The sequence below is a fragment of the Xenopus tropicalis genome, chromosome 1 (genome assembly GCF_000004195.4).
Source record: "Xenopus tropicalis strain Nigerian chromosome 1, UCB_Xtro_10.0, whole genome shotgun sequence".
NCBI classification, from domain to species: domain Eukaryota; kingdom Metazoa; phylum Chordata; class Amphibia; order Anura; family Pipidae; genus Xenopus; species Xenopus tropicalis.
The window spans coordinates 81,101,402-81,119,050 of NC_030677.2; the positions used below are offsets into that span (position 1 = coordinate 81,101,402).

The 17,649-nt window shown below is 36.9% G+C and overlaps 1 protein-coding gene across 1 annotated transcript in view; it reads left to right on the top strand.

Moving 5' to 3' along the window:
- Window positions 1–17,649, top strand: part of gc (group-specific component (vitamin D binding protein)) — a 75,001-nt gene that overhangs the window by 31,055 nt on the left and 26,297 nt on the right. Inside the window, 3 exon segments of the mRNA NM_001015745.1 lie at window positions 12,878–12,947; window positions 15,270–15,402; window positions 16,177–16,388. Coding sequence (NP_001015745.1) covers window positions 12,878–12,947; window positions 15,270–15,402; window positions 16,177–16,388 — 415 coding nt within the window.

A 17,649-nucleotide genomic window follows, 5' to 3' on the forward strand; every position in this document is an offset into this window, starting at 1 on the left:
CACCTCAGAAAAATGTTTTCGCTTTTCTCACTGTGCACATTTTTTGTAGCCTTAGTAATATCAATACCGATCCTTTAAGCATAATTTCTACAGCTCATATTGAAAGCTCTTAGACATCATTTGCAGAGCTCTACTTGAATATTACTTGATCTCATCAATATACATTTAGCAACAACGGAATTAGAAGCCTGTCATTATCAGTGCAAAGGTGAAACATTTCTCTTCCTCTCAGCAGTAAGCTCCAAGCTTGCTCTCTCTCATACCATATCTGTGTATGCAGAAATCTCAGTACAAATAGAAATTTTGATAATGGCATGCAAATATTTCCTTAGAATGTGTATCCTATTCTAGGGACAGCTGCTCTGATATTAATAGACTGCCTCTATCTGGAATGGCTTCTCTAATCAGATGTGAAAGTCAGCAGCAATTAGAGATGAGCTTGTTTAGGGTTCATTCCAATGCTTCTTCCTTGGCTTTGCTGAGAGAAGCAAGTATTATGTGGACTTACAAGCCAATTTGATGTAAAACACATGACAGAATCCTGATTCAAATGGATAATCACAGCACTAGAAAAATAACTCAGCAATCAGAAGTTACAATAAGGACAATGGTAGAAAATAACATTTTAGCAGGGAACAAAAGGAACAAGTGGGCAGGTGACAAGGACAGCAGTGGTAGGCAGCAGAGAGTGAGTCAAAGAGAGAAAGAATATTTGGTAATTTGAGGCAATCAAAGGGAAAAGTTTGGACAGAGGCAACAGAGGAGAATGAAACTTAAAAATTCTGAAAGGTTTGGAAAATGACACAGGAGAAACCAAATATTGAACAAAGGGAGGAGAAATGAAAATGACACTGAAGAAAATAAAAGATAGAGTGGGTTAATTATGGACTGCCTAATTTGTAGACATCACAACAGTATTTTTCCAATTTTTTGTTTACTTTGTTTTACTGTACTTACAGTGCCTTACAATTGTGCAGTATTATAGCCAGAAACACACAGTACAGGCTCTGCAAATATTACTGTATTGTTTGTGAGAAGAAAGATTTGCAGATATGTGAACCTTGCTATTTACATGCTAGATCATGTGTTTAAGAACAAAACAAAAAGTTGGGTTCATTAGTTTTATTTCCAGTAGCCTGGAAAAGCGAGCCTGGGACAGGTAGAGCGGCACGAGGCCATGACAGTGGGGGTGAATAGGAACCCAGGAAGTTAGTGGATTGGATGATGGGAGTTGTAGTGCAGAAAGAGCAAGTGGGAGGAGAGAGAGGCAGCATAAATAAAGGAGACAGGAAGAAAGGGGGATCACTACCTCGTGGCAGCTGAAGAGTGAGGACAGCGTTCCCGCCCGCCCGCCCTAGAGTAAGGGACTTTGGGGGTAGGCGATAATGGGGTAACGGTTAGTAGTCGCAGCTGTAGGCGTGGTGGGGCTGCCCTAGGGGGAGCCAAAAAGGGGATAAATAGATGAAGGTACAGGTGTTTTTCTGGAGGGGCAGGCCTGGGGGCTAGGCTTTGGGGGGAAAACAGGCATAGTAGGCACAGGAGGTAGGAAAGTTTGGATGCGGAGGCCTAGTCACAGGCTTAAAAGGGTCCTGCAAATGTTTAAGGTTAATTTAAGGTTACTTAATGGTAACAATTGTAATGCAGCCTTCAGCGGCTAAATGTTATGTTTATGTTATGTTTATGTAATTGGTGAAAAGTGTATTGTAAGTAAACATTGATTACAGTTCTGTGATGTTATTTAATAAAATAAGCTGCCGCCTTTCCACCCAAAGAAATGTAAGTCTGTGTTTGGTGTTGCGGGCTAAGTGGGAAAGGGGGGGGGTTAAAAGGAAGGGGACCGCTATTGCAACCTCCCCATGTCAAGTAGGAATGACCAAACTTTTTTGTCTCAGACGACAAATACTTTTGTTATCTGCACTAGAATTAAGCAAAAAAAAAGCACCAATGATTACATTATTGGAATTTCTCCATGCATTTTCTTTGCATAGAGAAAAACTCCCAGTGACTCTTATGCATTTTTTCAGTATCACTCATTATTAATTATTAGCAACATTTTGGTATTCATACAAAAAGACGGAGCAATTGCAATAGGTTCATTAAACAGAAGGACAGATTTGAACACAAAGATAGACAAGTACATAGAAAGATATATTCGATTTTGTAATTTTAAAAATCTAGTGCATAATGTGTTTTGGGTAAAGGTATGAAGCATAGAATGGAGCAGTGTACAACAGGGTAAAGCTTTAAGGAGACTTTTCTGAACGCTTAAGGGACATATTTATTATGCTGTGTAAAAAAACGGCGAGAAAATTCGCCACACATCGCCAGGCTTCGCTGTGTAAAAAAACGGCATAAAATCGGTGTAATTTTTTATGCGTTTTTTTCTTCTGCAGGAACTTACATAAAATAAGCCCAGGGTATTTTTGCTGTTCTTCGCCATGATCTTTCTTCCTCATGTGCACTAGAAGGCTTTCACCCTACTGCACATGCACCTGCCCGAACCCAGCGTCAGATTTGTCCAACGGGCACCCAGGGGCCATCCTCTTTTAGCCTTCCCTCTCACTCCCTCCCTCTGCACAAAAGCACATCCATTTGTCTCCCACGCAAAGCACTTTCAGCTAAGGCAAGCTGAAATATCTTCTGTTTTGACCCCTGTTGTATACAACTGAGTAATAAATGATTTCAAAATAAAGAATATTGCCTTGCTTTGCTATGGTTTGAAAATTTACGGCAAATAAAATGTTATCTTATGTTGTACAAAAATGCTACATTGAATAATATTTTGAATAGTGGGTAGTCTTTTCTGATTTCTTTTAATATGGACATTTCCATTTGAAAGTCTCTACAGAGAATCTGCGGATCCATTAGTTTTTGTGAGCTAAAAGCATTCTGACATGTTTCAGGCATGCATATATACTAATATCTTAATTCTTCACATAGTCCAACCATTTTGCTTTTCCCTGTTTTTTTATGTGCATAAAGTCCAGTTGTTTAATTTAAAATTGAAGGCACACAGACAGAGGTATTTGCAATATTTTTCCAAATGTAATTGGACATTTTTTTGAAAGCCCGACATTTGGGTGGGCAGGATATAATTTTCATGAAAAATGCTGGTTAACTTACTATTAGACAAACTAGTGATTGTAGGAAAATGTTCCAGAATAGAAGAGTGTGCCCTTTAAACTGAAATGACTATTATTTATTAAAGGGCACAAGATGGTTTTTACAAGACCTTCAATTTTCACTCTACCTTTATTTTAATGGCTTCAGAACATTCTGTTTTGCATTAATATTACATATCCAATTATGTTGCTGGCTTCTCAATGGCAAGGCAACATAATCCAAAAACAAAAAGTCAAATGTTATTTTGTAAATCATAACCCTCGGCTTGCCAGTGACTTATCCTGCATAAGATTTGGCAGCTATTTTCCCGTAATTAACTACTTGCTATGGCACACTGAACTGTAAAACAGAACTGATGCTAAAAGATGTAGGGTTTGCTGGTAATGAGTAGTTTCCTTAGACATTTAGAATGAAAGTGTGTAGAATTACAGGTGACTGCAGGTTATTTCTACATGGTTTTAACTGCAATTTCAAAAAGTATCTGAGGCTAGGAAAGCAGGGAACTGTAAAGTGTAACCTGAGCATGAATTCTGACTGGAGATTGGAGAAATCTCAGAACTGGGCAACATACTGTTAACATGAACATGGGGGTGGAGTGTAGGTGACTGTTTAATATACAGTAAGTAAATTAAAGATCAGTCAATATCCAGATTTAATAGCAGTATTGGGGAGCTCAACCCTCTGTTAACTTACCCAAGCGGGTATCAGGTGCAAATACTGGAAGAACCTCACCTTGCATGGGGGTCAATATCCAACAGCAAAAAAATCCAGTAGCACACTGAAGATACAAGCCGTGAAAAAAATGTGTTTTATTTGCCCAAGTACATATAAACAAGCAAAGAGCAACGTTTCGGGCCCCTCCGGACCCTTTCTCAAGCTTGAGAAAGGGTCCGAAGGGGCCCGAAACTTTGCTCTTTGCTTGTTTATATGTACTTGGGCAAATAAAACACATTTTTTTCACGGCTTGCATCTTCAGTGTGCTACTGGATTTTTTTGCTGTTGAATATCCAGATTTAAGACTTTCATGCCCTTTGCAAAGACAGGTGCTGCTGTATTCCAGCATAACTAATTTTATTCAAAATACAAGAATAAGAATACTGGATTGCAGTGAGCAATGTGCATTGTTTTTTCTATTACACTTTTTTGTTGTTACATAGTTACATAGGGTTGAAAAAAGACCAGTGTCCATCAAGTTCAACCCATCCAAGTAAACCCAACACACACAACCCACACCTACCAATCTATACACTCACATACATAAACTATAAATACAACCACTAGTACTAACTGTAGATATTAGTATCACAATAGCCTTGGATATTCTGATTGTTCATTGTTGTTGCAATGGGGCAATGCGTTTAATGCAATTGCCCTGTGTCTGACACAATTGCATCCAGTTTGCCAAAATACAACAAAAATGTGCTAACATTTCAATATAAAGTGGATGTTAATGATTGGAAGTCTATTTGCTATAATTTCTGATGTTTGGTGTGCGCCCAATTTTGTAGGCCCAAGTGTGCTTGCGGACATAAATCAGCCTTCATATGTACAAGTTCACAGTGGACACTATTTGGAAGCCCAAGTCTTTCCTCAGCACCAGAATTGCCTTAGCACCAGAGATAAGTGATGAGCGAATTTCTTTGCCAGTCATGGATTCAGAGTGAATTTCTGCATTTCGCCATTGGCGAATTGTTTTGCGAAACTTCCGTGAAAATTTGGCGTGAAATTGTTTTTTTGTTGCACGTCGAATTGGGCGTGGTCATGTCAAAAAGGTGTGGTCACATCAAAATGGGTGCGGTCATGGCAAAATAAGGGTGCGGTCACGTCAAAATGGGCACGGTCGCGGAAAAAATAGCACAGGCGACAAAAAATAGCTGCGGGTGACAAAAAGATGGGGGCGACAAAAAAATTGCGCGAGAAATGCGTTTAGCAAATTTTTCGTCATTTCGCAAATTTTCTTGCCGTTTTGCAAATTTTTATGGCAAATTTTTATGGCTGTGCTATATCCATGCTGGGAAGTTATAATATTTAGATCACTGCCAAATAGTGATGAGCAAATTTTTTCGCCAGGCATGGATTTGCAGGGAATTTCCACATTTCACCATTGGCGAATTGTTTCACTAAAGTTCCGTGAAAATTTGCTGCCGAAAAATTCGACCATAGATGCGGGCTACAAAAAAGATTGCGCGACCAGAGCGTTTCGCGAATTTTTAGCCGTTTCACGAATTTTATGGCAAAACAGGACAGATTTGCTCATCACTACTGCTAAAGCCATAATGCTGGTCTATCAGTAATAAGTTAAGTGTCCCATATGCAACTTAAGGGCTATTTATATCCCATACTCATAATGTTTGCATTTATGAGCACAGCATTCGTTTTTAAAAGCTGATACATGCACAATATGCATTATTCCTGTATTATTACTGTTGCATTGTAATTTCATAGTAAATGGGGTAAATGAGCAGAATATGCAGGTACTCATTAATCAAGGCTGTGACAGTAGCAACAAAAAGAGGTTGCTTGGGGCTATCCATTAACTATTATAATGTGATATCACTCACAAAAATGTGCAATATCTAAACAGACAAGATTTTCAATATAAAATGGCATATTGTTCATTCAGAATAGGTATCTTGCCACACATATATTGTTGAAGCATAGATAGTACTCGGGGATTCATAAACATGTGCATGGTACTTGTGTGTAAGGATGCACCGAATCCACTATTTTTTTCTTATTCTGCCTCATTCAAAATCCTTTGTGAAATATTTGTCCAAACCGGATTTTTATAACTGTTTTATAACGAATGCCGGCCACTGCAAACGCAGTGGGCATGTGAAAACCATCAAACACCACCAGAGATTAAATGGCCAAGGACTATCCCCCGCCATTCGCTGTGACAAACCAAATATGTAAAGTATATATATGTCTTTTGGAATTTTTTTTTTTTTTTTTTTGCATAAAGAGAACCTGCAAAGAAAAATAAACATGCAAATTGAGAGAACTTACGGCCTATGGTTAATATCTAATTGCTCTTAAAGAGGGAGGGGGGGAGGGAGATGCTGCTACCGTGCCTGCAGAGTGAGACGCTGCTGAGAGAGCTGACAGGCAAGGGGAGGGGGTGAGTACAGTTACTTTTCTTCCCGCCCAGAGGCTAAGCTAATTAACTCCATGCGTGCCAGAGGGAATTGGGCACAGATTGGCTCCCCAGTCCCTCTGCGCTTTCTTTAGGTATTTCAGCGCCCTCTAGGATAAGGAAGGCAACATTTTCAATTTACACGTTTATGTGACAAAATGTCACGTGATTTTAAGGATTCGGATTTGGTTCAGCCAGAAGTAGAGATTCGGCCACATCCAAATCCTGCTGAAAAAGGCCAAATCTTGGCCTAATCCCAAACCAAATCCTGGATTCATTGCATCCCGACTTGTGTGGCATGTGCCAAGATCGTGCCCCGTGCCTGATTTGGTTTTTTGCTGCTCTGCAGGGTCCAGGAGAAGGGGATGCGCAGGGAAATGTTGCACTTTCCTGGTCCTGCAACAATGTGGCACACAGGTGTCTGGAGACTATATTCATTTCTGCTTTCCCCTGCCAGCATTGGAGACAGATGGCAGATCTGCAATTATGACTATATACTAATTTCATGCCACCTGAAAGGACTGCACCTGGATCCAATCCATGTAGTTGTCTGTTTCTAAGCTTTTGCATAAATATCAGCAGGAATAAATAATTGTGATTTACTTTGCAGTTGTCTCAGATCTGGCCAAAAAAAAACAAGTGTCCCCATATATCAAAAAGGCAGTGCTTGGGACATTAAAGACCCACCATAAAAACCTCTCTCACTCTTGCTTAGTCATCTACAACAATATGGGGTCTGATTTCAATTGTAAATGTATTGCAGTAATACTTTCAGAAAAGTTCTATTTATATGCATAATCCTGATTTTTTTTCAGACTGAACTAAATGAAAGTAATAGGTCTGCATTACGTATATTTATTTCAGGACTCTGCAGTATCCTGCAAATTGGGGAAAAATAATCCACTGTTTTATGAAATAGTCTAAACCACTCTCAGCAGGCTAAGGCTATAATTTCTGAGCAGGCTGAATGTCATTTTAAACTCCCAGGCTTTGCCATACAAACTTTATGAACTATTTCATGTTTCATTAAGGAAATTCTGTTGCAGAAACTTCATTGAATCCTTAGCTTGAAGAAGCAGCGCAATAGCTCCCTCTAAGGGGAATATTATGAACAACCTGTTCTCCAAAAAATACACGAATGGTATTGCTAACATGATTTAAAATTTACAGTAATTTGTCACTGTTTTCAACAATGGAAAAATGGTTTGATATTAAATGAGTTCTCCTTTTACAAATGATCCTAGTCATTTACATGATCCCTAAATCCTTCCACTTAGTTACAAGAAGGACTGTAAAATAGCTCATTATACAGTGGAATTGAATCATATGACCTGAAAATATAATGTCTGTGATGATTTGCATAATTTGTATAGTAGGTCTTGTTATTCATGTGTCTATACTCTTGTGCTAATGTTGCTATTGTGTTTGTCAAGTAATGGAAAATTGTCTACATTTATTTCCTTCAGTCTTGGGGCCCAACGACCCGGAACCTAGTGTAGGGAAGCAGGGCATGATGGGGCTAGGAGGGCAGCCCGCCCCCCTTCCCCCCTACTCTTTTTGGGTTCCTGGTGGCTGGCCACTGAGAGCCCTGGATATTTCCCGGGCTTAGCCGGGGGAGGGGCGATCAAGGCAGTCCTACCTTCCATTCGGTCCCAGGCAGAAGGAGGATCAGCAGCTCACAACGTCCCACCCTCCCTCCCTATAAAGTGGGGTTGTTGTTGTCGCGGAGGGTACCTTACTCCGTGCCCCCAGGGGGGAAGTTTAAGGGGGGTAATTGCCAAGGAGAGTGTTGGCCGGTTGGCCTGGGGTCCTGATCGGCAGTTAGCCTCGGTTTAGGTCGGGGGAAAAGGAGGCAGGAACCAGGTGTTACATTTGGGCGCAGGGCCAGCCCCTTGGAGGCGAGTAAGGATTGTTGTTACTGTAAATGTTTGTTACTGTAAATGTTTGTTATACAAAAGGTTTTGTACAAATAATGTTACAAATGTTAACTGATGTTAAGTTTTATTGTTAATAAATAAATAACTGTGGCCTTCTCCTCCCAGCTACAGTGTCTAAGTGTGTTGTTTGGGAGAAAGGTTAGGGGCGGGGAGGGGTAAAATGTGGAAGGGGTATGTTGCAGACTCGACGCCGCACCTGTCATGGAATTACATAAGCACAACAAGCAGGCAGGTGCAATTTTGTGGGTACTGTTATCAAGGCAAGCTTTGTATTACCTCAAAATCATGTTTATGTACCAAAATGGGAGACCTGATACCCATGCACTGGATACAGAATTAGATGTTGAGAAGGGAGAGAGCATGTGAGTAGTGATATCTAGGAAGTGTTGAATGGAAAGTGAAGTAACTGTCTGCCCCACCTCTATGCCTAAGGCAGGGTAGACAATATATGATTGACAGCTAGTATGTTTAATTAGTTTTATAATGGGTATGGATGTGTTATTAAAAATAGGAATTTCAGCTTAATATTTAATTTGAAAATGACTTTCATTATACAGATTTTTATATCTGGGTGACAGGTCCCCTTTAGGATTTTTATATTTTAATAGAACTACTGTATGTGTACAGATCTGGGATGTCAGGCACATCTATATTTTCCATGGCTATTACGCATTACAGTGATTTTGCAAATGTAAAATATGTTAAGTAAATCAGGACTTGTGGCACTGGTCGATCATGCTTCTTTGTTAGTGCACCTTGAGTGTTTTCTTGTTGCATTTATTAAAGGGACTGTTATGTCTTGTATTGCTTCTCTGTCCCATAGGATCACAAATGAATCACCAGGTTCTGTTAATTCTTTCCCCTTTGAGTAAGACTTGAAGCCTTGGTTGTCAACATTAACATGTATGCAATGGCAAGTGAACTATTAGCCAAATGAACTGTATTCAAATATCTGAAAATAATTTTGAATTTTGAATGGATTTGATTGTATGAATGTATTCTTGCTAGTGGCTGGCAGTTGTGCCTTATCAAATGGTAGCCATTGCTAAAGATCCAGTTATTCCAAATGGCCAAAGCCCATATATCTTGGAAGAATTTCTAAACTTGAAATGGTATTATGCCCATTTGATTGGGCTAATCTAGTACCATAAATGGGCTCATTTAAGTGAAAATATGCTAAAGTTGCATAGTTGCAAACAAAATTGCATAGTCTTTATTCGTTCAACAAGTTTCCCACAGCAGATTTGTTTTTTATCACCAATTATGTAAATATATATGTATGTTATTTACTTAGTAAGTATGTATGCTCTTAGACCAATCATATGTTACCAACTGCTAAAATAAAAAAGAGGGTTATGTCATACTGTTTTTTGGATGGCATGTGTATAACAATACAAGCTTTTGAGATGTAAACTATAGATCAAGCACTGATGTAGACCTTTGAATAACCTTACTTAAGAGAAATGCGTATGGTGAAGATCAATGACATAGTTTATTTAGGTTGGAAAAAGATACAATAGTCCATATGTTCATACATACAGTATATGGGTTACCAATAAAACGTTTGATTTTTTTTTTTTTTAAAGCCCTGTAGAGTGCTTTACTTTAAGATATATATAAATAATTATGTCATCATGTCCCCTTGCAGGCACATTTTCTTTAGCGAATATAAGACTAACTAACTAATTGTTCCATTCCTATCACAAGTATAGTACCAGCTGAATAACATATTCCTTATTAAGGATAGGGGCCCAAAACTGCATCCAAATTATGAAATTATGTTTTCATCTTTCAAGTAAACTGCCTTTTTATGCAAGACAGTACTTTATTCGTTTTATTAGATACTGACAGTTGCACAGTTTATTATTCAAAGAAAACCCAAATCCTTCCCAATTAAGGTGGCCCCAACATACTAACATTAAATGCATAATTTGCATCTATATTATTTCTACCAAATTGCATAGCCTTGCACTTGTGAACATTGAACCTCATTTGCCAGTTTGCTGCCCAGATCTCCAATTTAGTCAACTCTTTGCAAAGCAGTAACATCCTGCTTGGAACTTAAAATTTTGCCCAATTTAGTATCATCAGCCTAAAGTCAACAAAACGGTATCAAAATATTCAGTTCTAAAAATAATATTTGATGCCAGTGTCAAATTAAGAGGGTTAAGTCGTGAATTTAATTTCAAAACCATAAATTATAATAGCCTTCCCGTAATTTAGAGGTTTTAACAAATGTGTTCACCAAATATTTCTGTCTATAACAGAGTTTATTAAAAATGATAGTTAAATAAAATAATTCAGGAAAACAAGCTTTTATAGCAGGGTAAATACCCAACACCCCATCCTTATTTTCAGAGAGGTACAGATATACGACCTGTTACCCAGAATACTTGAGACCTGTGGTTTTCCAGATAAGGTATCCTTCTGCTAAGGATACACCTGCTAAAAAGGATTTAAACATAAAATAGACCCAATAGGATTGTGTTGTTCCAATTTGAATTAAGGCAGCTTAGTTGGGATCAAGTATAAGGTATTAGGATAATGTATACTACACTGTAGTAAAATGTGTAAAAACAACATTACATTTTAGGAGAAAACCATGTATGTTCTCTGAGTTTGTATTAAATGGCTAAAGCTTTTATGTTGCCTTTTCTGTGTCACCTTGCTGAGTACAACAGTACAATAATATGAATATTTAGAGATGAACTGAAGTGTGTGTGTTTAATAAAGAATCTCAATAAAATGTTCTTACTGCTCTACTAGACTTTGAATCACTTGATGAGCAGCACATTGGGACTGAGAAAACTCTAGTGGAGTCACTAGCTTTTCTGCATCCTCATATATGAATGCTAATAACATGTTAACTAACTTCATATCTTCAGAGAGTTATTCATACCTTATTGTCTACTGCCTATGCCATTCTAAATATGTGGAGGCTGGCAATGAATTCACAGAGTAACTTTTCATTATATATCCACAAGAATAACTGACTTGTAGAGTGCAAGCAAGAGGCAGAATCTCTTTCTGTGGTAGTGCTGAACTATGTTTACCTAAACTTGAAATTGTAGTCAACATGCTTTTTCAGTGAAATCGTTTAAAAAATATGAATTTTAATTTTGCTGTTAGAGTGCAGTTAAACATTGGGATTTCATGATATACAGTAGATGCTTCATTGTAAATCAACCTCTTAAAGACTTTTTTTAAATTAATTTTTAGAATATTAGAGCAAAAGGCAACGATAAAAGTGATTCAGTAATCTAAAGATTTATTTTCATTAATTATTAGCCCTTTTTACATCTTTGTCTTTTAATGTGTAGGCTGTGTTAAATGAATTAGGGGATACTCATTTTTAATGTAATAAATATGTTTGTAAAGATATTTTAAAAAAAAAACCTTTCTTATCATAAAAATGTATATTCCTTGCTTGAGAGGGCTTGGGTTTCTTTAAAATAATAGTAGACCCATTTTAAACATTAGTTTTATGAATAATCTTTGAGCTAAACATTCTGTCAATTTTATTTAGAAATATGTATATTTTTTTATTTCACCAAACAGGATCTGAAACTGAAAGTAAAGCCACATTCTACTTCTTGTCCTTAGGAGCAGTGTCAAAGAATACCAGTTCACTAGGAATCTCTCTGTATAAAGAAACCCCAGGCACCTATAGATGCAGTCTATTAGGCTTTTAGATAAAGAACAGCTCATTATACAAAAACTTATCAGTGGACTGATAACAGTAGGTTACAGTAGATAGGTACACTTTGGGAACCTTTTATGATTGCTCAAGCTTTTGTGCTCAGGCAATTATAATGGAAACTCTGCATGAGTTTGCCCCAGTGGGCTTTTGTAATACAGAAAATCTTCAGCACCTAAAAGCTGCCAAAGTTTTTCTTTGGGCAAACTTATTAAGATGGCCAAACTTTTGGGGCAATCATAAATGGGCCTAGATGCATTAACCTATAGCAACCAAACAGCAGGTAGCATTTACTGTTCACCTGTTTATTAGCAAACATCTTATTAGTTGCTATGTGTTACTGCACCTAAGATGCAACAAGCAAAGTTAAAGAAGCAGGCACAAAGCACCCTGTATTTTTTGGAACTTGAACATTGCCCCAATTGGTAGCAAATACTTATAATGGATATTTTTCAGCAGGCTTTCCTGTGAAAAAAAACCCATAGACTCCAATGGGTGCAAAAAAAGTTAGACAAAATAAGGTCTCAACAAAAAACGTCAATTGACTTCAATGTGTTACACAAATTTTTCTTCAAAGCTAAATGGGACAGATTTACTCACTAATCACTAGTTGCACACTAAGGCAAAGCTATTTGTGTTCCTAGTAGGGTAAAGAACTGTGCCTTGCTATGAATATATAACTACCTGCATTTAACACCACTGCATTCAAAAAGTGCAGATTGTATGGCCATACCCTGGAGCACCACCGCACAGATTTACTAGAATTCTCTAGTAAATCTAGTAAATGTATCACAGACACCAATAATTTAATGTCTACAACATTATAACGTTGCATTTCAGTCAACCTGTCTGCATGTGTATTCCTAATGTAGAAAGAAATTATCTGACAATTTTAAATATGAATTATGCTTATTTAATGGAAAGTTAAAATAAAAGTATAATTTTACCATTTAGTGATGAGTTGTTTTATTATTTTGTTTGTAGGTAAACCATACCAAAAGGATAAAGTATGCCAAGAACTAAAGTTTCTGGGAAAAGACAAATTTTCTGCAGTGTAAGTTTACCTAAGACCAATTACTTTATTACAATATGGTATTTATTTATTATCCAATATGGTATTGGAACTATTATCTGGAATGCTTAGGTCTTTAAATAATATTATGTCTTAAGGAGACATTTAAAAACAAGATGATTGTTTTTCCATCTGCATAAGGCACTTTTGTATTGTTGTTTAAACGGAATACTATGGAATATAATAATTGCATATAAACATAATATTCTCAAAGTGTTCACAGGGCTGCTTTATAAATGAATGTTCAATGTGCTAATAAATTAGCAAAATTGCATAAATCAAAGTGCTATTCACAAAGGTATTTGTGTCAAAACACACTTCTCTATACTTGTGCCAAAATACCATTGGTTTCTGCTTTCCAGGTATGTATTATAAGCATGAAAACAAGGTCTTGAAAATGTGTTCCTTTTGCACATTGCAACTACGCATGCAACTGATATGCACAAATCATACACTAACAGAGCTTTAGGAACTGCATGCATTGGCACAAAGATAATGCCGTGATTCCTACCAAGCAAAAGCAAACAGCTATATATTTGGCACCCATTATAATTAAAGGGATACACCTACTGTAACACAAAGCACTTCCTTTGACTTAAACCTATAATTTGACCAAGGTAATACATATTCAAGAAAAGGCATTGACTTATCTTAAACAACACCCAATATACATATATACTGTATATACAGTATATAGATATAAAATTATATGACACTTGCACTATGCTTACACACTGTAAAGTGACTATTCACTAGAATTTTTATGTAACTGGCCTGGATTGCTTCAAGTTGGATGCAGTTATGTAGCTTTTTAACAGGATTTAGCTAAAAGTGTAACATTGACATGGGGATAAATCACGCTAGACTCTGAATTTCTATATCTGCACTTCATCATTCAGTTATTGTGTGCCTGAAACTGTAAAACCACTCTAAAAAAATGAAGAGAACCTCATGCAACCAATTTGTTATTTGTGCTGTTATCTTTCAATGTACGTATCACCTGCTGTTATTTTGTGTGCTACTCAATGCTGGATGCTACAGCATGTCTAATAATTCCCCTAGATGTTCCAGACTGAAGAAGAGATAAACTAAGCATCACATTGCCATGAATCGTGTTATAGACTTGCAGACAACTTAGACGTTGTCTTATTTCAAGAGGTTGCTGTTATTGTTTTTATAACAATTATAAGGGATGTTTTTACCATATACCAGAAAGTACAGAGAGCTCATTTTGGGATACATTTGAGGCTTTTTGCACACAAGCCAATATGCAGGTTTTAAAGCTAAATCCAATACTGATGACATACAGTTTAGCTGTATGACCATACTGCAAGATACTTTCAAAATAAACAGCTACAGCAACATTGCAGTTCACAAAACTTTTTTTTTTTTTAAATTAGTACCATTGATAACTGTTTTGGTTAGTTTTTTTTGTTTTATGCTGTGTATGCCCTCAAGCTGTTGTAAGAATATACACGGCAAAGCAGGATGATCTTACTAGGGATATTGAGGAAGTCAGGACATGAAGGGCCAGAACTTTGTATAAGAATGAATGGGAAATTATACATTCACTTTTTGAAATTGCAAACTCATTTTAATTTACTTCAAACTATAATCATGTATATTGTGTATAGTGTATAGCAATTTATATAAGTGTATAGCTACTGCACTTTACCTTCCTTCAAACTAAGTTACCTCAGATAATACTGAGTAAAATACTTGTTTCCACCTCTTTAAACACAGGGACACAGCATTACAGGGGAAAATTCAAGTGTACAAAAGCATTTATTTTCGTATTCATACAGCAAATGTAAACAGTAAATTGTTCCTTATTTTCCACATGACAGATTATCTGCAAAGGAATTTCAATTCCATTCTTTCCTGTCAAATTATGCTGAATTTTTAGTGATAGTGATTTTTTTGTCAAGTAGAAAACCTAGTAGTTTACTGATGCAAAATTCAATCATTTTAAACAGCAAATGGGCCTTCTTATGAAACCTGCAGCTCCTCTTTACTTTCGGCTGTTCAGGTAATCTGCTGGAGAAAATGGAACAACACAAAAGTGGCCATATGCCTGTATGGCCACAATTTGGTGTCTGCCTATTTGGCCCATGGGTTGAAGTACCATTATGGTCAGCCTTTGTATGGCAATCGTTACACATATCTGGGGCAATATGGTCACCTTTAATTTACCCAATGTCTTTGATTTGTGTAGTTATTGAAAAACAATTTGGATGAATTTTCTTCTTTTTATCTAGCTCCGTTACCTATATAACACGAGTTGTAAATCTTTATTCTTTTAAGAGCTCTCGTCATGAACAGCAGGAAGTATTCCAATGCAACTTTTGAAGAAATAGGTCACCTGGTGACGGCAATAGTCTCTCTTTCAGAAACATGCTGTGCCACAGAAGCTGCTGCTGATTGCTATGACAAAAAGGTAACTTACTGCTTAGAATATTGTTTTGTATTGTATTGATGCTTGCAAAACATATTTTCCTATTGATCTAAAACATAACTTTTCCATGACTACACCATTAAAGCTTCTGTTCTTTACAAACAAAGGTAGGACAATAAACCAGTGACGAGCGAGTACCCAATAGTCTAGGACATCGATGAAAGGATTTACAAGGTAGCATTTCACTTAGCTTTCAGTATGACTTTCCCCTGACATTTACAGCAACCTAAATAAATTTTAACTAATGTGATCTTTTTATAAAGTGGACATACTGTGGCTTTGGAAATATCTCATAAAGTTTGTTTTTTTTTGTTTTTTTTTAAATCAGAAGGGATAAATTAGGGCAAAGGCAATTAAAGTATCTAGACACTGTTTAGGTAATTGCATTGACCCAATGGCTATAATGTAACTTTAATAAAATCAGTATAATGGAATCATTTTTTAAAGATAGCGATAATTATTCTGGAAATATGGTTAAGCTTCGAATGATTTTGATTTGTTTGGAATTTCACTTACACAGAGAGGTTATTTAATTCCTGCACCTATTTATAGATATGTTTTTTTGATAGACACTTATTTATAGACATGGGTTATTCCCTTACTATACCCTATCAGTGATAAAAATTCCCCCATAACTTAAAGATTTCCTTTTGTACAAACCTAAATCCCAGACACACTAAGCAACAGAAGTCAGAGCCTTAATTGCCTTTAATGCTTTAACCAACAATTCATTTAGGGGTTTTTTTTACTTTTAAGGCAGATGCTTTATCTGTTCAGTCTTGTGATCCAAAGTCTCCATTTCCAAAACATCCTGGTGTTGAACGATGTTGTGTTCATAAAGGTCTTGAGAGAAAGCTGTGCCTGGCAGATCTGAAGCAGCCTCCAAAAGAATTTCCAACATATACTGAACCATCCAATGAAAAGTTGTGTGAATCTTTCAAAGAAAATGCTCAATTGTTTTCATCCAGGCAAGTAAAAAAGAATTTTCTGTTCCATAACATAATGTGTCTGGATGTGCTGTGTATACAATGTGTTCTTGGGGAGAGGGAACAAGAAACTGGAAGTGCAGTGAGCCAGAGCACAGCTGTTGCCCAAACCAGCTAGTAAGATCACTGATGTTGGTACACCCATAGTTATTAGTAGGGCTGGTAAAGATGGAGGGATGGATTTCACCCTCTGGCCTTTTATAAAATTGAGATGGGAAAGGCCAAAACCAAATGCTAGACCTCATTAAATAGTAGTTCTATAGATTCAGCTAAGCTCAACATTATTTAAACATGTGTTAGAAAAAAACATATAAAATGCAATTGTGCCTTGTCACCATCAATACTTCTGTTAGGTCTTTGGGTAGGGGGAAAGTCACAGTTCTATAATGATCAAAGAAAGCAATGCTCTTTTTACTTTTAATTGACCAAGTATAAAGATGCCAATGCCCATAACACACCCAACTAACACCCATAATAACACAGATGCGAGTAGACAACATTTTGCCACTTGTGAGGAAATTGTTTTAACTATTCTATTCTAGAACAGGCTTTGTTGCAGGGTTGAGCACACAGGGTTGAGCGCACAGGGTTGTATCACATGTGTAAACTGTTATTAAAACCACAGAACTTATTTTACTGTTTAGCAGTTGTTAGGAAGTTTTATAATATACTAGGAATGCTATTCAGCTGTTAAACTGTTAACTTCCAAGGAATATTCTGGAAGCTGTAGTTCTACTACTTGTGCTTAGGGGTACCTGGGACCCCCTGTGTTTTATTTTAATCTCCACCATTAGAGGAGTCTCCTCTAATAAGAATAACACCTGAAGATTTCCAGGCAATTTGATTTTGCCACCGCAAAGCATTACACATGGGGAACTGTTGACTCCCTCAGTAATTTTAATTGCAGTTCCAAATGAGGTTGTTATACCAGTGAGTGGTATTTTTACCATAGTGCTAACCTATAGAACTACCTGAAAAGGCAAAGAGCATTTAACTTTTGTTGTACTAGAAGGAATAGTAATATCAAGAACTATAAGTTACCCTGGCTACATCAAATTCACATTTTTCTCACTCACTTTTCTCACTCACATTTTTTTCACATTTGTTCACTGCACATATTCATTATTATGAATATGACACTCTGGAGGTTACAGGCATTTATGGTGAGATACACTTTTCAGCATTCATCCAGCACAGAGCTGTTCCTCAGGAGATATGGTGGGCTGTTTTTAAGGGTAGATGC